This window comes from Phaethon lepturus, unplaced genomic scaffold, assembly GCF_000687285.1.
Source record: "Phaethon lepturus isolate BGI_N335 unplaced genomic scaffold, ASM68728v1 scaffold5677, whole genome shotgun sequence".
NCBI lineage: Eukaryota > Metazoa > Chordata > Aves > Phaethontiformes > Phaethontidae > Phaethon > Phaethon lepturus.
Window position 1 is genome coordinate 30,558 of NW_010549680.1, and position 25,409 is coordinate 55,966.

Consider the following 25,409-nt stretch of genomic DNA (forward strand, 5'->3'; position numbering starts at 1 on the left):
GAATTACCTTTCCTACAAAGTTCACTTAAACTTGGCAACACTAAATAGATCTTCAAGGGCTGTTGGTCCAATATGCAATCATTCACCCCACAGTCCTTTGTTTTAAGACAAGACTATAGAATGAATAATTATCCACCCACCGGACCGTAGAACTGACCAAGATGTTCCTTCTTTCAGACTACTTGTTATTAGAACAAAACATAATATCATGATCACAATGTTACACTTAACTCCTTGATAATTAAATCAAGATGGGAAGGGTTAGGTGGGTTCTCGAGCAGCATTGCTGGTGCATAATGTTCTTATAGTTACAACTTGCTACAAATTCACAAACCTATTTTCTAACCCTATTTTATTTTAATTCCCTACCACCTTGGTTACAGTGTGCTTTCAAATCCATTGCAACTCCTTGTAAAGTAAAAGTGAGTGTTGCAACAGAAACTGACAAATCTCTAACTAGGGCTACTAGTAGGCAACAGCGTAGTACAGTCAGCACTGGAGTGTAAGTTTTAATGAACTAGAATTGCATGAAGGCAATATGCTTAATTTGGTGTGTGACCCTATTACATAGTGAGGGTTGTCATTATGAAATAAGAACTTGGAAGTGTCATAAACCTACTGGTAATAAATACAATTAATAATATACATAGAACAATGGAATTAAGCACATTCCTATCAAAAAGAATTATTAATGAACAGAAAGTGGACAGCATAAATCTGATGACAGGAAGGTTGTATCTAACCTGAATTACTGAGTGACCTACGAAGCTTGCTCAGAGGGATTACTGAATAATTATGTTAATATGCAATTATCACCTCATTTCTTCTGTAGTAACCTCAAGGTGTAGTGTAGTAAGGGTGTTATAGCAAGTGCTGATAGTTTGCAAAAATACTGATGTTCAAGATTTTTGAGACAATAAGGTTTGCTTAAGGCATTTAAATGATGATCTGTCAGCTTGAAGATAGATCTGACCTTACACTTTTTTATGTTTAGGCTATCTGGCCACAGGCAGTCATGTCTGCAGAACTCATTACAATTTTAAAAACTGATATTTTATGAAGAAAAACAGTATTAAAAATACGTAGATTTAAAAGTACTTAATTAAATAGGGATGCAATGTGACTTGGCCAAATAATAGGGGTTTTTTCTACTTTTGAATATGAAATAATTCCTATATAGCAAATAGCATATCATGTAAACCAGGAATAACACTGTTAACTGCACTGCAGTCATTGTAGGCTTAACTGAAATAATTGAATGGAATTTGGCCTAGCTTTTTGGATAAAGTGCATTTTAGAGGTATGAGCCTGGGATTGTGTATGCTTGTGTAGGCTTTTTAAGCATTGCCATTTTTACACTTACGTATCTCCTAGGTATATTGCACTATGTGCTTAAATAAAAATTACCTCAACTGTATAGTATTTTCCCTGGTAGAGGGTATACCACGCACTGTTTGCGACAAATGTAAAGGTTGATTTCAATGTTCAATTTTTCAAATACGCTAAGTAAGGATTAATTACTATATATTTTGCCAGAACTGATAATTTGTGTGTGTCTGATATGGCATAGAGAAGATAATTTTAAAACTGTGATGGAAATATGCAAAGAATATTGCATAGCCTTGGTTACATCTTAGCTGTTATGATGATTGATTTTTTCCTTTTTTTCCCCTAGAGTGTTCAGATTAGGTAGTGTTTCAGTTTGGGTGTTGCGCTTCCTGAATGGTACGAGTTAGATGATAAAGATTCATAAAAAAAATTATGTGGAATGTTTTCTTGCATGTGTCTAGTTACACCGATTGTTGTTGCTGCATAAATTTCTACACATGGAGTGGATAATGTAAATGAAGTATTGCATCTTGGCTTAGGGTCATCACGAGACTCTAAATTACTGTAATTTAAATTCATATTTTCTGTGTTCTTTAATACCATTCTGTTAAAACTGCTAACTTTGTTGTTGTTGTCCTTTACGTAAAATAGTGAATTGTACCATCCTGATAGCTGGGGAAAAAATGTGGTAATTAGCAGAAAGTTATTAAAATGTAACAGCAATATTATTGATACAGTAAGCATTTCAGGCTTGATTCAAAGACTGAAATCTGTAGGGACAGCTGTATTACCATAGAAGACTTCTAATCAGATCCATATGGAATAGTTCACAATCTCCATAAATATACAATATGGAAAGGAGTCTCTTACAAGATTGCACGGTGTAATGTTTTAGATATTGCTCATGATAACTCTGAAGAGAGTCTCAGTTTAAAGGTGATCATATGGTGCCCTAGCCACCTTTTTAACTTAAGCTTTAACACTAATATTTAGCATCAGTATGGCTTTTGTATGTAGAGCAACATGGTTTTTGTCTTCATCACATAAACCTGTGAAAAGTTTTCAGGAGCCGTTCTGTTAATGAGGGTTGCAATCTCCAAGCAGGCATGATATTCTCAGCTTGCCTCCCCGCTGTTCAGGGGGTACCGATGAAGTTGCTTTAAATGGGAAGCGTCTGTTCTTCCTCTGAACCCCTCACACCAGAACAGATGGGTGGAACTTGGAACATGGAAGGTTTTACCTCCGAGGTGGTAACAGTGAAGCCACTCATTAACGCTGAATTTACCACTTCGTTAGCAACGTTGCTTCCTGTTGAGAAAAGCTAATATAGGCTCTCAGATTGACTGAGCATACGTTTGTCTACCTCTGCAGTAATAAAACGAGGAAAATGTACATCTTTCAGGCAAAACTGGCTTCGTAAATTTCTTCTAAACTATCTGTGAACGTTTTTATACTCTGCTGCCTGATACTATATGAAGCTTACACTATTCAGCTGTAAAATTGTTGGAGCTCTTGTGCATAAACAAATGTGGAGGTTTCACTTCTTTACTTGACTTTTGCATTACTGATTCTTAGTGTATGTTTGCTGCCCATTTCTAACTTGTGTACATGATGTAAAGACTCCTGCTGGGTGGTGTATTATCACCATTTTAGGGTGATAGCTTTGAATGTGATCTTATTGGAAGTCTTTATTATGGTGGAAAATGACCCCTCTCAAAACAGCAAAGAAATGCAAAAATCTAAGAAATGGGAAAATGAGAAACTGGGTTGTCTATAACATTTGCATAAATGCATGTTATAGATAAATAATACAGTAAAATATTTCATACACTTCAAGCATTTATTATGTATCTGACATGAATGTTGCTGTATTTCTAAACTGACCAGTTGAATGATTGAGTAGCAAAGGAAACTTTTTTTTAAATAGCAATTTTTTCATTGTATGTCTGCTCCAAATATAGTTACTTTTATCTTTAAAGTAGTAAATAAGTCATATTATGTTTAGGGTTTGTTTTTTTACGAACTTAAAGGAGGTTAAAGTGTTTGTTTTGCCCTTTTGACAATTTGAAACAAAACAAGCACATAACAGAATTTCCATGAGGTCATAGCTAGCTTTGGATTGTGTGGATATCATAAGGCTGAATTGAAAAACTAATAGAAATGCTGGACTCATTTTAGAGTGTGACATATAAGGATGAAAGGTTTTAACCAGGTTGTTTTGTCTCCTTAGGAAGAAAGGATGTCAAGCGTGGTCTTCCTTGATTTCGATGAAGGACCATTTCAGGGAGCCATGGATATTAGTTGTGAGTTATAACATCTTAATTCAAAGAATCTAGGTAATGACTCCTTTTAACTGAGCTCTATTAAAAATGTTAATTAGTAACTGAAGCAAAGTATGTGATGGTAGGAATCAAATCCTCCAAAAGATCAAAGCGAATAGTACTCTTTAAGGATAAAATATGTGATTTCTGTAAAATATAGATAGATGTTTCCAGCTCATAGATGGATGTTTTAATGCCTTATGCTTACTGTGTTCTGAGGACCCATATAAGAGGTAAATACCAGAGTAGATTTAAGTTTCACACTTCTGTTTATTACACACTGATTTTCATCTGTAGACAACTCCATTGTGCTCACAAAACATTGGGTAGGTGATTTTGTGTATGAATCAAAGTCACTTGTAGGAAGATATATTTATGTACACAAGGCCTCCCAGAGGAAATTAATATGTACTAGTTCTCTGTACCAGTAGGTACTCTTATTGTCGTGCTCTGCATTCAACATGGTGATTTCCTCTGGTAGGTAAATTCTAGTTAAATGTTTCTTTCTAATTGTGGGTTTCTTCAACCTTTGAGAAGATGCTATTTTATTTGGTTATTATTTAAAATGGCTTTATAACATAAGCAAGATCTGATTTATTCATTTTAAAGGAAGTAGAGCCCTTTGTAAGAAGGGAGTGGGAAGACGTTTAATTTCTTCAGTGAGTTTGATCCTTTGCTATGTCTCTATCAGTAATTAGATGTTCAAAATCAGCTTAGTTGTGTTTTCTCCTTTAATACCAATTAATACCAAAGTAAACGTTTCTGCAGGCCCCTATGTAACGTCAGGACAGTTGTGTACAAGCACTTTGAAAAAAGTGATACCTAAGATTCATACCTAAGTGATACCAAAAGAGATACATAAAGATTGTGTTAGTTTCCTAGGTACCAAAGGGAAGTATGTTGGGTTTTGGTTTTTTTTTTTAAAAATCACTAAAATGAATAGCAGGTGTCTGGGTAGCCTTTACTCCTAACTTGTTTCATTTCTAGAAAACAACTAAAGATGAACATAAAACTCTGTGTTTACGTTAATGTACACACAGAATGTGTTTGCACAGTTTTTGACAATTTCATTTCCCCTGTCTTGCTTGTGTGTCGGTAGCCAGGATTTTTTGAACTGGGATATGGGGCAGTGACTAGTTTGCTGTATGGTTATTAATACAGCGTAGTGAAAAAGTATAATTTTTTTAAATTGCTTAATTGATTAATTTGAAACATGTCTTGAATATCCTAAATAAAAAAAATACATTTTAACAAGTTCAAAACATATTTTTAGATTACAGTGTGAAGAAGGGTGATTCTGAAGAAAACTGTAAATTAAAATTGCCAGCATTTATTTCTGTGATTGCCTGATTCTTTTCCTGTTTGGTTTTTTAGTATAAATGTACTTAATGGACAGACCAGCAATATGGATGATTTAGAGATAAATACTGAAGTCACTGGTGCTAAAGAAGAAGAAATCCTATGTCATGATAATTTCATATCTGAGGAAGAAGGTGGCATTCCTAAACCACCAGAGAGCGACACGTCATTTCAGAAGAACAATACATTGACTCTGCCTGAGGAGCTATCAAGGGACAGACCTGAAAAAGCCTTAAGTGGAGGCCAGACTTCTCTATTTATACACACTGGTGCTCCTACTGTTTCTAGTGAAAACTTTATCTTGTCTAGAGGAACTGCTGTTAATGGACCAGTTTCACACTCCACCTCAACTAAGACTTCCATTATGAATAAAGGCAGTGTTTCATTAACCACTGGACAGCCTGTAGGTCATCACGCTGATTCCTGCTCAACTTTGACAGTGGTTCATGATCTTCAGCTGCCTGCACAGAGTACAACACAGAAATCGAATCAGCACCAAGTTTTATTTTTGTTACCTGATGTAGCACATGCTAAGAACCTGACTCATTCCATTAAAAATCTACCTACCTCTGCTTCAGTTGGTTGTGATTCACAGAAATCAGTAGGAAATAGTGTAGATAGCACTTTAGTAGGCCAAGTAGAAGTTTGTGAGGATGATAAAAATTTACTAGTAAAAGATGATTGTGTCGATACATTAACAGGCATTTCCTCAGGTACAGGTGGTTTTGGATCGGGATGTGATCCCAGCTGGGATCCACAAAAAGAGTTTATACAGTTTCTTATGACAAATGAAGAAACAATAGAGAAATCTCCTATTCACTGTAAAGTGGGCTTAGAAAAAAAGCGGAAAAGAAAAATGGATGTTAGTAAAATAACACGTTATACGGAAGACTGTTTTGGTGATACCAGTTGTATTCCTAGTAAATCAAAACTATTAAATGTTGACTTCTTAGAGCAGAACGAGGAGCTACAATTAGTAGAATCACAAAAATATTCATTGAGTAAAGTAAAGCCTGAATCCACAGATGAAGAGCTGGAAGCTGTTGATGCTATCCAGCAGCTCATTTATAGTCCCACTAGTAACTGTGCAGAAGATACTTCTCCTGTTCACACTAGCACTTTTCTTTCCAATACTTTAAAAAATAAATGTGAACAGAATGATTCTGAATCGCCATCTACTTTCAGTACTGATGAACCATCGTTTTATCCCTGTACAAAGTGCAATGTGAATTTTAGGGAGAAGAAACATCTGCATAGGCATATGATGTACCATTTAGATGGGAACAGTCATTTCCGACATCTCAATGTCCCCAGGCCCTACGCATGTAGGGAATGTGGAAGGACATTTCGAGATCGTAATTCACTTCTTAAACATATGATAATTCACCAGGAAAGAAGGCAGAAACTGATGGAAGAAATCCGTGAGCTGAAAGAACTTCAGGATGAGGGTAGGAGTGCACGGTTACAGTGCCCACAGTGTGTATTTGGTACCAATTGTCCCAAAACGTTTGTGCAGCATGCAAAGACCCATGAAAAAGATAAAAGATATTATTGCTGTGAGGAATGCAATTTCATGGCTGTGACAGAAAATGAACTGGAATGCCATCGAGGGATCGCTCATGGAGCAGTAGTCAAATGTTCATTTATTGGTAGCAGCATGTCCCAGAGGAAAACACAGAAAAAGGCATCCTTGAAAGATCCGTATTTAGGATCCTCAAAAAAGTCATCGACGTATATGTGTAAGATGTGTCCATTTACTACTTCAGCTAGAAGCATTTTAAAAAAACACATGGAATATTTGCATCCAGCATCATGCATTGATCCCTTTGGTAGCCATCTTAGACTAGAAAAAAGAAAAGGCAGCATAATAGAAGAATCTTTAGATTTTGGTAGCAGGACAAAACAGTTGATCAAACAATCTTCTACTTTTCCAAAGAACTCTGCTTTAAAACAGGATGTTAAAAGATCATTTGGCTCTACTTCGCAGTCCAGTAACTTCGCAAAACTTCACAAGAGACCCTACAGGATACAGAAGGCTCGGAAAAGCGTTTCACAGTCATCTGTAAGTGTGTGCAATCTAAATTCTACAAACAAGACCTTTTTGATTAGAAATAGCATTGAACAGAAACCTAAATGTTTTCATCAAGCAGCAAAGCAGAAAGCTAGTGTCAAAACAAGCAGTAATTATTTACATAGACACAAATATGAAAACTACAGGATGATTAAAAAATCTAGTGACTCTTATCCTTTGCATTTAAAAAAGGAAGAGTCCAACTCTGTACGTTCCTTACATTTATTTTCTTCATCAAGTAGTCCCCATAATAATTGTTTTGTCATGGATTCAAATAATCTTGATTGCAAAAGGGCAGAAGGCTGTAAAGATCGTAGGCATGTAGCTGTAAAAAGAGTGGTTAAAGAATCCAAGAGGGAAGGCTCTGTTACAGGAGATGATTTGGATTGCTATCCAGATTTTCTGCATAAAATGACTGTTGTTGTTTTACAGAAACTTAACTCTGCTGAAAAAAAAGACAGCTATGAAACGGAGGATGAAAGTTCATGGGATAATGTTGAACTATGTGATTACACTACACAGTCTGTGGAGGATGAATCTTACAGTGATATTAATCAGGAGCATGTAAACCTATTCCCCATATTCAAAGGTAAAATGGAAGATCATGAAGCTGGTGATAAATCTTCACTTAGTTATGAGCAGAATGATGGCTTTTATTTCGAGTATTATGAAGATACTGAGGGTGGTAACTTCCTGCATGATTTGCATGATCCTCAGAATTTAGAAAATGTAGGATCAGCATTGCCAAAGCATAATTCAGTTTTCCACTGGACTGATTTGTCGCTTGAAAAGAAGTCCTGCCCATATTGTCCAGCAACCTTTGAAACAGGTGTTGGATTGTCCAATCATGTCAGAGGACATCTTCACAGAGCTGGACTAAGCTATGAAGCCCGTCATGTTGTATCACCAGAACAGATAGCAACAAGTGACAAAATGCAGCATTTTAAAAGAACTGGAACAGGAACTCCTGTTAAACGTGTTAGAAAAGGTAAGTTGTTTTGTTGGGGTTTTTTTTTATTTGCATATAAAGGGGACAAAGGGATTCATTGAGCACTAAACAAGACGTACTTTATCTTGTTGTAAAGCCTCTGTTCTTGCCCCTGTGCTTTGCTATTGTAATGTTTAACTGTATATAATTGTCAAAAAACATGAAAATTATTTTCTTTCTAGCGATTGAGAAATCTGAAACTTCCTCTGAGCATACATGTCAGCTCTGTGGAGGCTGGTTCGATACTAAAATTGGATTGTCTAATCATGTGCGAGGACACCTGAAGAGGCTTGGCAAAACCAAGTGGGACGCACACAAGTCTCCGATCTGCGTTCTGAATGAGATGATGCAAAATGAAGAGAAGTATGAAAAAATCCTAAAGGCTTTGAACAGTCGCCGCATTATTCCCAGACCGTTTGTTGCTCAGAAATTTGCATCAAATGATGACTTTTTATCTCAGAATGTTATACCTCTTGAAGCATACCATAATGGCCTAAAGACTGAAGATACATCTGTGTCTGCATTGGAGGAAGAAGGGCTGAGTTTCCTAAATGAATGTGATGAAACAAAAGCAGTACTACATGATGGGAAAAAAAATCAGTCGCTTACACTGATAGAACTCCTGAAAAATAAGAGGTTAGGAGAAGAAAGGAATCCTGATATTTCTCCTCAAAAGATTCATAATCAAACTGCAAGAAAGAGGTTTGTTCAGAAATGTGTTCTTCCATTAAATGAAGACAGTCCATTGATGTATCAGCCACAAAAAATGGACTTGACTATGCAGTCAGGTAAGAAGATGTTTCTAGCTGTCTTGACAACTTTTCCAAAGAATCCTTTAATTCATAGAAAATGTACAACTGCAGAGTATTTTACTGGGGATTATGTTCATTTAATTCTTGTTTCATTTCCAGAGGACACTGACTGCAAGAAGTAGCACAGCAAATTTTTCTGACATGTTTTTCCTAAAGTGAAAAAAACACTCAGCAGCACTGAGGGGTTTTTGCTTGGAACATAGTTCCTGTTCTGCATATGGCTGGGCATACAAATTCACAGCGGACACAAAATGAGCCTCAGTAAGGAAGAAGACATATCCTGCAATAACAAGTTGAAGTATCCATGCATATTTGGTAGACTAACAGTTCTGAAATGTTTGGGCTTGTAACCCTGTTTCTGGGCATTAAAACAGCTGGTTTGGGAACTGCTTCATTTAAATCTTTGAGGTTTGTGCAAAGCAGCATTTGCTCAAACTGACAGAACTGTTGATACCATTATAAATGCATAATATTCCAAATTGGTGAATCACTGTCAATTAATTTTGATGGCTTTAGGCAAACGTACTCTTACACCATAGATTAATTCTTGTTTGTTTCAAAATTGCGGCTGCTGTGAGAAACTGATGCTTGCTTTAGGGCCTGTCTATACTGAGTGAAGACCTGTGCTGGTTCAGGCTTTGTTGGAATACAGTTGTAGCCAGCAGGTTTCTAATGCACAGCCCCTGACTGATACGGACAGAGATTGCCCCTCCACGGAGAATTGTGCTAATGAAACAATTCTATAATCAACTTCCTAGATACTCTGTATACTAATAGAGCAGGTTTTTATAGTGATGTTTTTAACCTACTTGTCACATAAGAGTTATTTCTAGGCTTGGGGAATTCTTACAACATCCTTTTTTAAGTGTATGTAGAGCTCGCATTTACCTGTTTCTTGTTTGAACACCACCTTATAATGCTGCAGGATTCTTTAGATTGAGGAGCAGGATCTTATTTTTATAACCCTGACTTTTTTGGTTCTGTTGGTTTTCTTGTTACTACCAAGTGCAGGTTAGTAAAACTGGCAGTGCCTCGTAGTTTTTCACCTATATTCTTGTCTTCCTTGAAACAAATGAAAACAACTATCCAATGTGCTCGGAAGTTCTTTTAGGGAACTACAAAAGTGTGGCAATCAATTTCTTAACAAAGGTGGCTTTCTAAAATGACATAGTAGAGGTAGAACAGAACTACATTTAATGTCTTCTGGACGTCTGTGGTTGTCCTTTAAAACAGGAGATTGCTTAATAAAGGAAGTGTGTCTTTGACAGGCTTAATGATTTGGAAAACAATGCTAAAGGAATAGCTTGCCAAACCTGACAGTGTATTGCTTTCTGTTTAATATTTACTGTTGAATACTAGGTAGCACCTGTTTGGTTGTGATGAACAACCAGGTAAAAATAAACATATGCTTGCATAATACTAACAGTTACGAATGGGGCCCTATAATTATCTGTGGCTGAGGTAACAGAATTTGATAACTAACGCACTGTGCCAGTTGAGTTAATAAAATATTTAACATCAAGTTGAAATTCTTCTGTTTTTCCTAAAAAGGCAAATACTTCTAATTCTGGTTTTAGTTTTTAAAAAGGTTTTTACCAACCAGGTGTTCTTCTTCTGTAACTTGCCTGAAAAAACAGCATGTCTTCTGTGGGCTGCTGGAGAATAGGATTCTTTCTTTCCTGCAAACAGAGGCTTTCCAGCTGAGTAGTTTTAGCTTTTTTAGTTACTCTTCTAATAATTTATTAGTAGATAACTTGAAATAGTTGACCAAATCAATGTATCTTTGGTAAAATGAAGGGAGAAACATTATGGTGAAGTTGAGCAGGGAGTAAGTTATAATGGTTTCTTTGTCTGGTAAGTGAGGAGTTCAGTATTGTTTCACTGTTTTCCTGTGATAAATAGCATGTTGCTTTGTTGATCATTTATTTAGCACAAAGATTTTAGCAAAAAACTTCAAATCATTAACTTTCATTATCGATTGCGCATCTAAAGTAATGAACAGAAAATGCACTGAACAAAATGTTTTGTCTAACAGCTGTTCAGTGGTGTGTTTTACCACCTTTTTCTCTAAGCCTTCAACAGCAGCCTAATTTAGTATTGAGCTCTTCAGTAGTATGGGTAAAACACTTTCAATTACCACTTTGTCAACTAGACTTTTTAAATTCTCTTTATTGGAAATGTTGCAAGCTCTGAAATTTCTCAACAGAATTGTGCTATTGAAATTGCAGGATTGTATTTTGGGAGTAGAGCTTCATAATGTGGAGATCTGTAGGAACTTGATAGTAGATACTAAATGCAGAGTAGCCTAATGGGCTCAAGTTGCCTCCTTTCTGTTCTTTTTCAAATAACATGGTTTGGCTTAAAGCACTACGTGGAAAACTAATAACGGTTAACCTGGATCCTTCTAATATACTAAACAATTGCGTCAATGCAGTGAATATATTTTAAACCATCTTTATTGCAGAAAACTTTTTACAACGCTTTGAGAATTTCATTTTTTGAAGAGAGAACTGGATTATAGTTTTCTTTTGAATGATAGGTATGCCTGTGAAGCTTAGAACGTGTGTGCATTGCAATACGACGTTTACAAGTGCTGTTAGCCTGTCCAACCACTTACGCGCTTATGCACGAAAGAAGAGTGCTGGACTTTTGACTGGGACAGGTATGTTTTGTTACAGATGTAAAAGCAAGTCTGTCTATGATACATTTTCCTCATCAGACTGGACAAAAGCATATGTTAATTCAAAATAATTTTGAAGCTTCTGCTGGTAAACAGTTTATTTGCCATAAAACTTCAGCAACTTGTAAAAAAAAGATATGTTGCTGTTGTCCACTCTCATGTCTGATTTTCATTCTTACTCATTTATTTTGGATCCAACACTTAAGGTATGTAAGCAAAACTAAGAGATGGTCGCTTAAATTCATTCTCCTACAGTATCACAACTTCAAAACCAGTTGGCCTTCAAAGAAGTGTTTAAAAGTATCTAAAAAATTAGAGGGGGGGAAAAACCAAAAACCAAACAAAAAAACCCCCACAACAAACCAACAAGTAATTTTTACAGTTTGGTACATATAATTACTAAGAATACTGTAGTTAAAATAGGAAAATAAATTAATTTTACAGTTTGTGTATTTCTAACAACATATTGTATGTAGTTGGTTTCATTTCCTGTTTGGCTCGCAACCCAAAACCTGCCTGGTCTGACATGGAGTGGGTGTATTACAGCATTTGGCACTGCTATTAATGTGTTTTTTTGTTTTTGGGGTTTTTTTTTTTTTTTAATTAAAATACACTTCATTTTTAAATTCCTCTAATATTCCATATTTTGACTCATTTCCAGAGACCTGCAGTTTGCTTGGCTGTAGGCAATTTCTGAGTTTATTTGGATTATTGCTGAGATTAGTGGCACTTCATATGATCAACAGCAAATTGGGGAGCAGAGATGGAATATAGCGAGGAAAATTTGGGGATACAAAGTCTGGAATATCAGTGATTAAGAAGAGTAACCATCAGTTTTCTGTGTCAACAAGCACAGACTTTTACATAATCCTTCGGAAAAAATGCACCATCTTTTTTTTTTTCACCTGCAGATGTCATTCATTATGCTAAGAATGACAAACTGAGTTTCAGGCTTTCTCTACAGAAAGCTAAAAGAAATATTTTTAGAAACTAAGCCTGTGGCTGCCAGGTCTTACATTATACTAAGTTAATGCTATAACAAAGTAGATTTAGAAGGAAGTCAGCAGGTGCAGTAACAGCCAATGTGTAGGAATGTATGCCTTCGGTTAGTGATTCTGAAAGTTTTCGTATCTATTCAGTAGAAAGATGATGATAGTGCACTTCATTTACCACTGCTGTGATTTGATCTTAGCCCTGTGGTAACTTTGCTTATATACCTACTAGTGAAATATTTTTCAATAGCTATATATTTAGATTGCACTTTGAGATCTTAACAGTAGTTTATTGGAGGAGACACTGTGGCAAACAGGATGGTATACGGAGATTTGGATCCTGAACAGGCTCCTTGTACCTCAGCTTCCCTTTTTCTAAATGGGAAAAGTGAAGGTAACTTGTAAAGAGCTTTCAGGATTTTTTGTTTGTTTTCTTTAAGAAACGTATTTTGCTAGTGAAATAGTTGCATACTTACCAGAACAGTTGCCACGTTCTTTAAAAGAACTGAAAGAAAACTATTGAGTCTTCTATCATTGGACCTAGAAGTTTGTTTAAAATTAGGTTAGAAACAAAATTAGGTTAGGAAAAAAACTTTTAAAAAAATCTTCTGATCTCAGAAGCTGAAGCTGAGCCAAATAAATGGCCTGTAAGATGGATAAAGGCCTTTCACTAAAGCCAGTGACTTACAGAGGCTTAAGCTCTAGCTATAACGTATGCAACCAGTGTGTATTTATATTAACTTAGTCATTAGCATTAAAACAGTTGTACCTGTGCAAAGTTAGTGAACTTTGCTGGTTGACTTTTCACAGAATCGTTAAGGTTGGAAAAGGCCTTTAAGATCATCAAGTCCAACCATCAACCCAACACCACCATGCCCACTAAACCGTGTCCCAAAGTGCCACATCCAGACGTTTTTTGAATACTTCCAGTGATGGTGACTCCACTACCTCCCTGGGCAGCCTGTTCCAATGTTTGACCACTCTCTAAATAAAGAAATTTTTCCTAGTATCTAGTCTAAACCTCCCCGGCACAACTTGAGGCCATTTCCTCTCATTCTATTGCTAGTTACTTGGGAGAAGAGACCAACACGCACCTCACCACAACCCCCGTTTGTGGGTTGTAGAGAGCGATAAGGTCTCCCCTCAGCCTCCTCTTCTGCAGACTGAAACAACCCCAGTTCCCTCAGCCGCTCCTCATAAGACTTGTGCTCCAGCCCCCTCACCAGCTTCGCTGCCCGTCTTTGGACACGCTCCAGCAACTCAATGTCCTTGTAGTGACGGGCCCAAAACTGAACACAGTATTCAAGGTGCGGCCTCACCAGTGCCGAGTACAGGCACGCTCATTCATTCAAGCAAGCTCAATGCAAGTCTTGTAGATGAGAAAATATACTTTTAAACAGTGGTTTTATTTGATATTCCACTTTATATTGTAAGTTTTGTGAAGAGAATTATTTCAATGCAAGATTTCACTAGCACACACCAGTTTTAAACTTTGTTGTGAGTGTTGTTCTTAGGGAGATCTCAGTTTTTCTTATTAAAAAATGGTTGCAGTCAAGAACAATTTCAAGCTGTCTTCAGTTTCGCTTCAGCCTGAAACCTCTATGGAGACAATGAGGATACATTTGTACAGGTTCCCTTCTTCTGTTTTCTGTTTCTTATATCTAAAGTAAATGTAACTCCTGAAAAGGAATCAAGTTGGTTGAATATTTGTCTCCGTTTCTTGCTGTAATTAAATAATTGTGTGGAAACATGAATGCTCTAATTTTTTTTTTTTTTTGCAATTGTTATGGGAGCTATCTAGCCATTACTGTTTAGTAAAAGAAATAATAGTAATCTTTGCATGTCACCAAAGTGAGACCTTTCCTAGCGCTACATTGGCTTATGTACTAGTTTTCTACTCAGTTTTTCAGTTTGTCTGCTTATGTTTTTGGTATTGACTGTTATCGTATTGCTTTTCTAGCAGATCCCCTGCTTCTTCAGAGTCAGTAATTTGATCACATTTAGTAAAATCTTACCCCCTTTTTTTTTTTCCAAATGCAACTTGACAGTTTTAGCAGTATAATAGACCTAGTTAAGCATAATAGTAAATTTTGAGAATGGACTCCAGAAAAACATCCTAGAAGTGGAACTTTCTAGGCTGTTGGCTGTTTAAGGTTGGTGTTTATTAAGCATAATTTGTGCCTATAGTTACACAGTATGGATCGACTGTATAGCAAATGCCTGTCTAGGTTCATTTGGATAATTACTTGCTTTTGTATTAGTGCTTGCATGATGGTCTTCAGATGCCTGAATGGAACAGTAATTTTTTTTCGTTTTTTTGTTATGCAGTCCAGTTTTGAACAATATAATGATTTAATAGCTCATCTTGGGTAGATGCTAATCTCCTTTTATACCTGTTTTGATGAATAGTAACACATTAGTGTTTCTCAGAGCATGTGGCAAAATTGCTTCTTTCCTCTGATTATCTTTAGAGCATTGGACAGAGCTACACAAAATCTTCAACATGCATCTCGCTGCTCTTGGTATAGTTGTATATCCAGCTTCCTTCCTTTTCTTCTCTCTAGGCGTTGCTTCCACCCACTTCCCCCCCCACCCCCCCAAGTCTCTTGATTCTCTCTTGCACCCTGACTTTTTACATCTTATCTTTATTGACTCTTTTTACATACTCGGCCTCTTACCAGCTGTCATCTTCTGGGAGTCACCAGCTGTCGTCTTTGGTCTTTGCTTCTGTAGATGGAGACTGCTTTTTTGGAAGTTTGGGTGAGAGCAATAAAACACAGAGCAAGGAGTCTGGCCATTGAGCCAGTGGTATGACTGAGGTAGCCGTTCATGTGGCCGCTGCGCTTCCAAATAATTTCTAATACTGCTTTGTCAAAATTGTAGCTTTGGGAAGTTTATTGTGGAAGCATATGCAGCTACATCAGAAATCTGAGTTACACTGACTTTGTGTGTCTTTATTCTGTACTGTTACAGTTATAACTGATCAACAAGCATGATCAGTTAATTTTTAGTAGCCTATAAGTCCTTCTGGGAGCAAATGACTGAACGTTTTTTTAATGCATTTTACTGTGGAGTAATGATGAGGATAGATAGCAAGTGATTGAACTTGAAAAATTAGTGAATAAATATACAAGAAAGATAATTCATTATTTTTTACTTATTAATTGGCAGTGTTTTTAAATGGTTCATTAGATCCATTCATGCATGCAGTTATTCAACTTGTGTTAGCTTACATACACAATGCAAAAATAATGAAGTCCGAATAAAGACCCAGCTTCAGTCTTCCTGAAATGAGAAGTGTTCCATGTTGGGGGACATCAAGAAGCAGAGCATGCAAATGAGCATAAGTGCACTTTAATTTTGAACCTCAGACCAAATGTCACAGCATGAAGGACTTCTAATTGTGTCTTTTCTAAAGTCTATGTTGTCTTAGGCATGCTCATTTTAGCCTCTGATCTATCTCCATCTGCTTGTAGTCTTTCTTGATAAACAGTCACAGAGGTAAAGAAGGTTTTTATATGCAGCCTTTTTACCTAGCACGTATTTTTCTAAATAGTGTGCTCTGAAATTGAACATGAGTGCCTCAAGGAGATTCCTCCAAAGTTTGATTGTCTTTTGTTTTAAATGGGTTCTCTGTTATGTTGTATTAGAGGTTTGATGAAGTGGTGTAACTGGTTGTTTACAAAAAGTGTTTGGAATAGCAACTAGGAAACATCAGGTGGCCAAACTTGAAGGAAGGAGGCTTTTTCCAAAAAGAATTGGGCCTTTATGGAGAATGAAGGATGAGAGCTTGGGCGCTGTGATAGCCACAAAGTAGGCGTTAGTGGTAGGTAGTTCCTGCCTGTCTCTGGCAATTTGCTACAATTTCCATGCAGCTTAGTATCCTTGATCTCTTTTCAAAAGTGCTAAAAATGTACTTTCTGACGTGGTCATGCTTTGTTACGGTAGAGGCATTGGAAGAACAGTAACTTGAGTTTTAGTCCAAACATGGCTATGCTTTCTTACGGGTGAGGCAATGGTGCGACTTACTTGATACTTGCAAGCACTTGTAAGCATCATATCAACAGAGTACTTAAGTATGTGCATGTGACTTCTCTGGATAAACAAAAATGAAATTAATGTGGCAGTTAATAGTACACGTCTCCGATAAGTGGTGTTGGAATTACGGTTTTCAATCAGGCTTACCCAGATTTTACTCTTTCTCCACTTAATTTCCTGCTTCGTTGGAGTCACTTCAGAATGTATTTGTTCTGTAACAGCTTCTTGCTTGGGCAAATCTACTTCCAATCTTAGCTACGTTACGCTGAGAATGCACGGAGTGATCTGATTTTTTTTTTTCTTGATGTCTTTTACTGTGGTATTTTGTTGTTTGTTTTGTAATTTCTCTGTCTAGAGCCTTTGTCATAAATGGCTCAGAGAAGATGGCCATTCTTTTGTTTTCCTTGTGTTCTCATTGTTCTTGGAAAAGGTACCTTTCAAGGAAGTAGAAACTACCTCTCCTGGTACATTAGGGCAGTTTCTGTTTGTGTTACTGTCTATTTGATTGCACAGTAGTTCAGAGGGGGGCTTTCTTAGAAGATTGCACGTACACACACATAAAACCATTAGGTTTCAGGAGCTCTGTTGCAGAAGTCCAGTTCAGGTCTAGTAAGAAAGTGAAAGCTCTCTGAAATGCTTGGGATGCATGCGAGTAGAATCAAATTTCTTGATGCGAATGAATGTCGTAAGTTTGCCAACATGAAGGAAATAAGCTAGTTCTTTTTTCTAGAAGGAGCCTGCTGTCTCTGTTTGTTTGTTTTGTTTGGAGTTTTTTTACACTAACTGACATCAGATGCAACTCGTGGATGTGTTTGCTTTTGGATAATACTGAATTCCATTTCCCTCCTCATGATACTCTGCAAAATCGGCAATGGCAAAACTTTTGCTGTAATAACTGCTTCAGATAAGTTGTCCCTCATGCAAATAGCTCTCTTGAGAGAATGGGTGTCTGGGTTTTCAGTATTTTATCTGCTTACATTTCTGGTGATGTTGTTACTGATGTTGCAGTATGTAAAATATTTATACTACTTGGTAATTCCTACAGCCTGAAAGGTAGTTAGCTTTTTTCCTTCCTAATTATATGAAAAATATGCTTTTGATGAGAGCATAAAGCATTAAGAACCCCTTACCTATTCACTTTCCCAGAAGTTTTTCTCGGCCATTTCTATCCCTCCTCCCGCCCCGCCCCCTTACCTTGGGTTACTGCCTTTATAGCCAGACTGCTTTCGTTGTTACTGTCAGAAAAAATGCTGTTGAGACTCATCTGCCTAATGACAGCTCGACCCGGGGCCTGAAGGAAGTCTCTTTAGCTTGGTATCTGCTTTCTGCTTGTTTGATTAGTTCTCTGGTACCTTCAAACCTCAAAAATTAGTTCTAATTTTTCTAGATACTCTAGGAATCTTTAAATATGGGGATGGAACTGGGAAACGTCTGGTGTATCTTTGATACGAGTCGAAAGTTTGGCTACAGGGTAAAAGCTTGAGATACGCTTATTTGGAGGACGTAAGAAAAATGAAGGATGCAATCAGGACTGTGTGTTCTTTAAATCAGCATGCTTTGCCTCACTGGATGATGTCTTATGCTTCAGAATACTAAGAGGTTTATTCTTCTGTTTTATATTACAGGAGTCAAAACTTAGACAAGTGTAACAACTTTTTAAATTTTACTAAGATCCTTCAGTAGCATAGCATTATGCCTTTTTGGTATCAAGAATACCACTTTTTACTGTCTTTCAGATTTCTGTGGAGTTTTAGTGTTGATATCTTGTATTTTGAAGTAGAGTGTAGCTAGATACACTTCTCAGTTCAAGCAGTCCCGAACTTCTTGTTTTTTCTTGAGCTTTATCAACTGTTTTCATCATAACAATATTAACTCAGTTTAATGCCCTCATCCTCCAACTTCGGCTGCTTCTTAGAATGTCCAGGTTTTGTTACCGATTCCTATTACATCTATTTATGGGAGGTACAAACCTCAGTGCTAACTGAACCCATTTGCTGTGCGTTTCCTGTTCATACACATTATTTTCATACGTAGTTTCAAATGCTTAGGCTGAATTTAAAAAGTGGCCTTGCCATCCCCATTGATTGTCCTAATAGCAGCTCCCACTGCCAAGGATTAATACATAATTTTTGTAAGATGCATTAGTATTCAGACAATGAGGGGGAAAGCTTCATTTTAAATTCTTAGAATAAAAGGACAAACTTTTGCTTGATGTTGCAAACAAATAGCAGGTGTTTTATTCAAACAAGAAATTCTTGATTGCATTAGCTGAAAGCTACAACTTTGTGAAGTTGTAACATGGTTGAACATGAGTGGTCTTATGATGGTACTTGAACTACAAAACGAGTTCCAAGATTTTGACAGTGGTTTATGCATGAAAGGGAATTTCCAGTGGTACTTTGCTGCTGTATAATTCTGCAATAGGTTAGTAGGTGCTTGCTGATACTAAAACAACAGTTTAATGCTGAATGTCAATTATGCAGTCTTTTAAGAGCAAGCATTGTGCTAAACTAAAAAAATAGCTTAATGTGTTTTGCCAGTAAATTTCTTAGAGCACACTGTAATTGTTTTGGATTTACATTATAATTAAATGTAGAATAACAAGGAGGTAGCTATCTTTTCACTGCTGCTATAGAGGATGCTTACTAAATATCTCTTTAGTTAACACTCATTGAAGTATCACTTTCACATATGGAAATTTCTCTCTTCTTAGCTTTAGACTGTAAGCAAAAGAAGTCAAGGTCAAGATCTGGAAGCAAGAAAAAAATGCTGCCATTACCTCATAGTGCTGATGAAGTTTACATACTCAGATGCAGGTACATAGGGTTATTTTAATTGAAAGAACACGTTTTTAAGAGCTTGCTAGCTTTAGTATAAGATTTAAGATTGTATTCTGTAAATGTGTTTGTGGTTAAATTGAATAATAAGGGGGGGAAGCAGTTGCCTGTTTTCATTAATTTGAACAAGAGGACTTGAATCAGTCATACTCGGTTATCAGGTTGCCAACTGTTTCTCTAGCTAAAATATCACTGGTCATGTCTGAGTAATATTCTATCCTTCAAAAGAAACCTTACTTAAGAACAACAGATTGTTATTGGTAGTGTTAAAAATGTAAGAGTGTAGGTTGTATAAACTGCAAATATTTTGTGTTCAGTTACTATAAATGAACTCAAGTACTAAGGTTTTCAACTAAAATATGTAGAAACAAACTGCAAGAAAATTAAGACTTTCCACTTAATGTCTTTATTTTATAACTTTTTCAGTAGAGCTAGATATATGTTGATGGAATAATTTTAATATTTGCATAGGTTTTGTGGTCTGGTCTTTCGAGGACCTTTGTCTGTTCAAGAAGACTGGATAAAGCACTTGCAGCGACACATTGTCAACGCAAATCTTCCACGGACTGGAGCTGGCATGGTTGAAGTCACATCACTACTTAAAAAGCCTGCTTCAATTACTGAAACTTCATTTTCTTTACTTATGGCAGAAGCAGCATCATAGAACAAGGAAACATTTTAAATTTTAATTGGATGTAAATTTGAAATACTTTGTCATTTTTTAAAATAAATTGCTACACTAAATTATGTTTATAAATGCTAAAGACAGAAAAATAGAGGAAGTGGATTACAGTAACATCAAAATAAATTGAATACTTAACAATTACAGTAAGTAGTCTTTATATTTTATATAGGGTGGAAGATGTGTTTTTAAGGTTTATTATGTTTTTGTCAGTTACTGTGTTCACTATCAATACAAGACCATTACATGTATGGCAGCCATTTTTAAATTGTTGCACATGGGTACTTAAAAGACAGATTTTAATAAAACAAAGAAACCATGTTCTCTTCAGTGTTACCCAAATCAAGGCTCTGTTTATTCCAAAAAGAATTACATAGTAAAATAAGATATTACTATATTTTGTTTGTATGTATGTAGTGTTTTGTATAATACCAAGAACTGCTAATACAATTTACTCAACTTAGGGCATTAAATATCATGTACTTCATAGTTCAAGAGACTGTTTCATTCAAATAGGGCAATTAGTACTATTCTATCTAGGTGTGTAAGTGTTTTTTTTTTTTTAAAATCACATGAGGCTTTTTGTACTAAAAAGTGGAGGGAAACTTGTTTAAACAAATTTCTAAGAGTAATATGTACATAATACTGGAAATTTGTGGTAAGGAAATATTCTTTACTTCAGTTGCATTTCTCACTGACAATAAAGTGGTGCATCCATGCTACCTCCTACTTGTCAACAAAGATGGTATTTACCCTTATGTTTTTGTATCATAGTAGATTCAATCCAACTTTCTTTATTACAAAGCATCTTTTTGTTAACAAGTTTGTTTCTTTATGATGATTTACTCAAAGCCTGACTTGCTTACAGAAGTTTGCGCCTCTACTATTTTATTTAACACTGTAGAAATGTACTAATAAGCATTGCTCACTACACGGTTAGAGTAGACTTTTCATTTATAATTCTGTTTAAAAGATTGATCATTTTAGAAAATTCGAACGCAGATTGAAATGTTTCTACATATGAAGAGAATGTTTACAACTTAAATTTTAGAGCTTGTTTTGGATGTGATTATATGTATGAAAACTGTAACACTATGCTCATGCTAAGGACCTACTTACAGAATTACTGAAATAAATGTGCTGTGAGGATGGAAATATGGTGCAGGTGTCTTGGTCATGATGAATTGTGTTTGTTCATTTAAACTGTCTTCAGAACATGATTTTTGTTTTAATCAAATCAGGTTCCTCTGCAAATCGATTTTGTATGCAAGTAACATTTCATTTTACTCATATAGGGTAACAGATACTGTAGTTAAGCCAAGGATATGCATTGATATTTTCTTTATATGTAAATAAAGTTAAAAGCAGTTAAAACAAGAGGAGTATTTTGGTAGAGTATATACATACCTCACTGCCAGTGAAATTGCTTTCCTATGGTATATCTCCTTACCAGAAAAATCTCTAAATAAAAAGGTTTAAAGAAAATCTAAATGTCTATAATGTGAAGCATTTATTTGCATTGTGTGAATTAAGTTTGTGAAATTGATTTGTCTTGCTTGAGATTAGAATCTTCTCATGATCTTAAGTAAAAGTACGTTTACTTGCAATAAACTGACTTGTTCACAGACGCATTACATTTGATTGGTGGAAAAGATAAATAAATGTCTGTCTTCCTGTATGTGCACAGTTCAGAGGTAACCCACGAGGCTTGTTAACGTTCTGGTAAAATAGACGGGCTAAAAATGCACAGCTGTGCGGGGCAGAGTCCTGAGACAAGGCCATCCTGGCTTTATCAAGGCAATCATTAAATTAGTGCTGTAGAGCATTTTACTGTACGAATTGCTACAGATAACTTTAGCTTTATCGTCAAATTTTATTCCCCCCCCCCCCCCTTTTTTTTTTAACTAGAAAATCTACATCGGTACATTGAAAGGCTGGAGAAAAAAATACTTTAGAGATTTTTAGGCAAGATAACTGGGATGTTGAAGTATATTGCAGACAAATTATGTGTATGCAGACTAACAAATCTCTAAATTTGTAGATGATTGTGGGGGTTTTTTTTAATACGCTGTGAAAATGGAAGATTTACAGCAGTGTGTTGAAACAGAATAGAGGGAAGTGATCAAATCACCTTGAATGTTTATAATGCTTTAATAGAGTGCTTGTTTACCCTTCTCACCAAAAAAGGTGCTTGTGAGAGCACCGTATTTTGTGGCTCTTTAACAGAGGAAAAAAATCAATTAAGTGCAAATGATATTTATCTAGTATTGTTAAGAATGCTTGTAAGGTGAAGCCATACCATGCAGAGTTTAGCAGTAGCAAAAAACTCTTACTAGGTTCATAATAATTAAAAATCTAGTTAATTCTATGTAATTCATTAAATCCCAGTAGTGAGCTGCTTTGTGTAACACTAAAATGCAAGGTTGTGTCTGAAGAGCAGGCAGCTCTAGGCCTGACTGGTTTCCAAAATGAGATTCCTTTGAGGAGGAGCAGCAGTTTTCAGTGGCAGGCTTTCTGAGCGGGTGCACTGGAGCTGTATGTCCTGCTTGCATCAGATCCTGGACGGTATAGCTTGGAATATATACAGGAGTTCTAGAACTCTTCTGATTATTAAGTTAATTGCATACATGGTTGATACAGACCGAAATTTTTTTTTTATAATAATAGAGTACCCGCAAGCTTTCTTTAGCCTCTAGTCCTGAAGTGGGGCTATTTGTTTTCTTGGTTTCTGTTGTTTGGAAATACAGATCTTCTGTCACTACCTACAAGGAGATCTAAGTCCCCCTTTCCAGAGTTACAGAGATTCTAAATAATCTGGCAGAAGAGAGCTAATTAAATCAGTCACTTTATTATATGAATCTCATGTTTTGAGATGTGTGGCTTGAGAGCTTCTATGGCAGTCTGTGCTGAAGAGCTAGACTTCCAAAATTGCACATACGAACGCGCGTGTTAGTCTGCTTTGGTTAGATTGTGTCAGACTAGAAGCTGCAGTGGCATAGTGATATTTGTTTGGTTGATTTTGGTTGCGTACCACAATCTTACATGTTTCTGGATTTACCCTAGTTTCTGGTAAAGGTCTCTCAAGTAGCAGCCTCTGGAAAACTATGAAGGAATTTCAGAATGCTTAGAGAAGCCTGGGAAATTGTAGAAGACCGTCCCCCACATTTTGTAAGATTATTGCCTATCTCCCCTAGTCCCAGTGATATTTCCAAATAATCTTAAAAAATTAAAACTCTATTTACATTCCTTGAAAAGAGGTTTCTGCAGGACCTTGGAAAGGCGATTTTAAAGCACCTGTGGTAGCTGCTGCCAAGTGGTAGTGTGTTCAGGCTGTATGCGTGGAAAATGGGAGATAGAGGCAAGTGAGTAACAAGTGTTGGCTCACGAAGACCCTTGGGCATTTACTCCTGTTTGCCATATACTGCTGGTTACAGGCTGCGTGAGTTGTGTCAGGTGGACTGCACCCACAAGCTGGGGCGGTCCAGCTCTGCCTGCAGATCCAGCTTCTGCTCCCTCAGGGCTGACCGTACCCAGCCAGCGGTGTCAGGACATGAGCTGCTGACTCTTCTCCGCGGGAGAAAAAGCGCAGACCAGACAACAGCTGACGCTAGCCGTTGGGGAGGGAGAGCGAGCTCCTAACTTGCCAAAGACGGGGATCGTAACAGTTGGGGGTTATGTCCCGGGCCAGACTTTTTGTTGTGTTTGAGCTCTGTGCCTGTTCAAAGTCCTGCCTTTTCAGCCACGCTCAGGGAAATCGCCAAGGTCTTTGAGGTAAGTGGATCACAGGAGGAATGCGAGTCGTGAACTGGAGCTCAGAGATGGGCATCCATCTAAAGTCTCGAAAGTTCAGCATCACGGGACTGGGACGGGGAGATCTGTTCCTGCAAAGCTGTTTTATACCGGTGTTTTTTCTGGGCCATTTGTGGCTCTAAATTACCCTGCATGTCAGTAGTGATTTAAAGGGGTTATTCATTCCATCTTCCACTTGATCCTGAAAACCTACAGAAGGAAAACGCTGTCTGAACAAATGTGGAAAAATTAATAGTGAATAATGAGTACTTGCTTTTAACTAAATGGTAAGGGCTGTGAAAGAAGCCTGTTTACTTGAGCAGTGTGGTTAACAGACTTTTCCACCTTTTATCACCGTAGTTAAAGGCCTGGATACTTAAAACACCAGTTTCATATTCCAAGAAATGGATTTATATGGTTTTGACTTTGTTTTTTAAAAAACCTTTTTAGGCTGGTATTTACTTAAAAAAGCTGACTGCATTATGATTTCAGAGATTTCAATCCACCGTGCTTTGTAGGTGCTGTTGCCTGGTACATGGGTAGCAATTTTGATGTAACGGAAACATTTTGGCCATAGTGCCGGGTCTGTAATCTCTTGCAATAAAATGTTCCTTTTTAACACTGCAGGCTTCTTGGTGTTCTTCCCGTCGTTCGGAGGTGAGCTTAAACCAGGGACTTCCACCCGAACCCGAGTACTTGCATGGCGAGGCAGAGAGGGCAGTTTTGCGGGCTGTGGCCTTCGGAGCATTCGGAGGGGTGAGGCAGGGCGAGCGTATTTTACATTCCAGTGCTGGAGACCCAGGACGAGGGTTGGTGGTGGAGGGAACATCACCAGAGCCAGGGGCCCAAATCTGAAGCTGAATCACAAATAACGACCGCTGTCATCGGCGTGTCATCTCCCCCTTCTCGCTCCGCACAACCTAGTTTTGCTGATGCCGCCTTTCCCAGGTAGAAGCGGTTTTTCCCTACGGCACTCGCTGCACGGTGGCTGCCGCGGGTCCCCGGACCCCGACCCGGCAGAACCCAGCAGCCTGCCTGGCGCTCCGCGATGCCCCGCAGTCTGCGGCTGCAGCGTGAAAGCACTCGGTGCCATTCCCCAGCCGCACACGCCATACGAACAAAAACGCAGAGGTTGATCAAATTTAGCATGTAGGTGTTGCGGGGGTTGCTTGCTTGTTTGTTTTTAAAACAAGGGCTGCAGTGGGGGTTCCCTCCACACTGTCTTGCTAGAGCTGATGCTCCGGCACTGCTCGTTCTCGGTTCTAGTTGCACTACAGGCTGAGGAACCTGTATTTAAAAAAGCAAAACAAGAAATCCCTCTGACTTCAGTGCCCCGGTCCCCTGAGGGTTAAGAGGGGAAGGTGTCAGCTAGCAGCCTTTTAATCAAGCTTCTTAGTGATACTGAAGTGCATCAGGTAGAAAAGCCTCGTGGTCCAAGTAGCTGGTGTGGCCGCGGCGCTTCCCCTTCGAGGACGTGCTTCTGGATGCCGGAGCGGACGCGCGGGAGCCTC

General features: G+C 37.4%; 1 protein-coding gene across 2 annotated transcripts in view; it reads left to right on the forward strand.

Moving 5' to 3' along the window:
- The window catches only part of ZNF644 (zinc finger protein 644), a 32,323-nt gene extending 10,719 nt beyond the window's left edge, over positions 1 to 21,604 (forward strand). The window contains exons 2-8 of one of the 2 annotated variants that reach the window (XM_010290321.1): positions 3,560 to 3,665; positions 5,025 to 7,071; positions 7,513 to 8,068; positions 8,251 to 8,856; positions 11,420 to 11,542; positions 19,304 to 19,406; positions 19,899 to 21,604. In XM_010290321.1, the coding sequence (XP_010288623.1) occupies positions 5,056 to 7,071; positions 7,513 to 8,068; positions 8,251 to 8,856; positions 11,420 to 11,542; positions 19,304 to 19,406; positions 19,899 to 20,091 (3,597 nt within the window). In that variant the 5' untranslated portion in view covers positions 3,560 to 3,665; positions 5,025 to 5,055 and the 3' untranslated portion in view covers positions 20,092 to 21,604. The remainder of the gene's footprint in view (positions 1 to 3,559; positions 3,666 to 5,024; positions 7,072 to 7,512; positions 8,069 to 8,250; positions 8,857 to 11,419; positions 11,543 to 19,303; positions 19,407 to 19,898) is intronic. The other variant, XM_010290322.1, reaches the window with a different exon arrangement.
- The last annotated feature ends 3,805 nt before the right edge of the window (positions 21,605 to 25,409 follow it).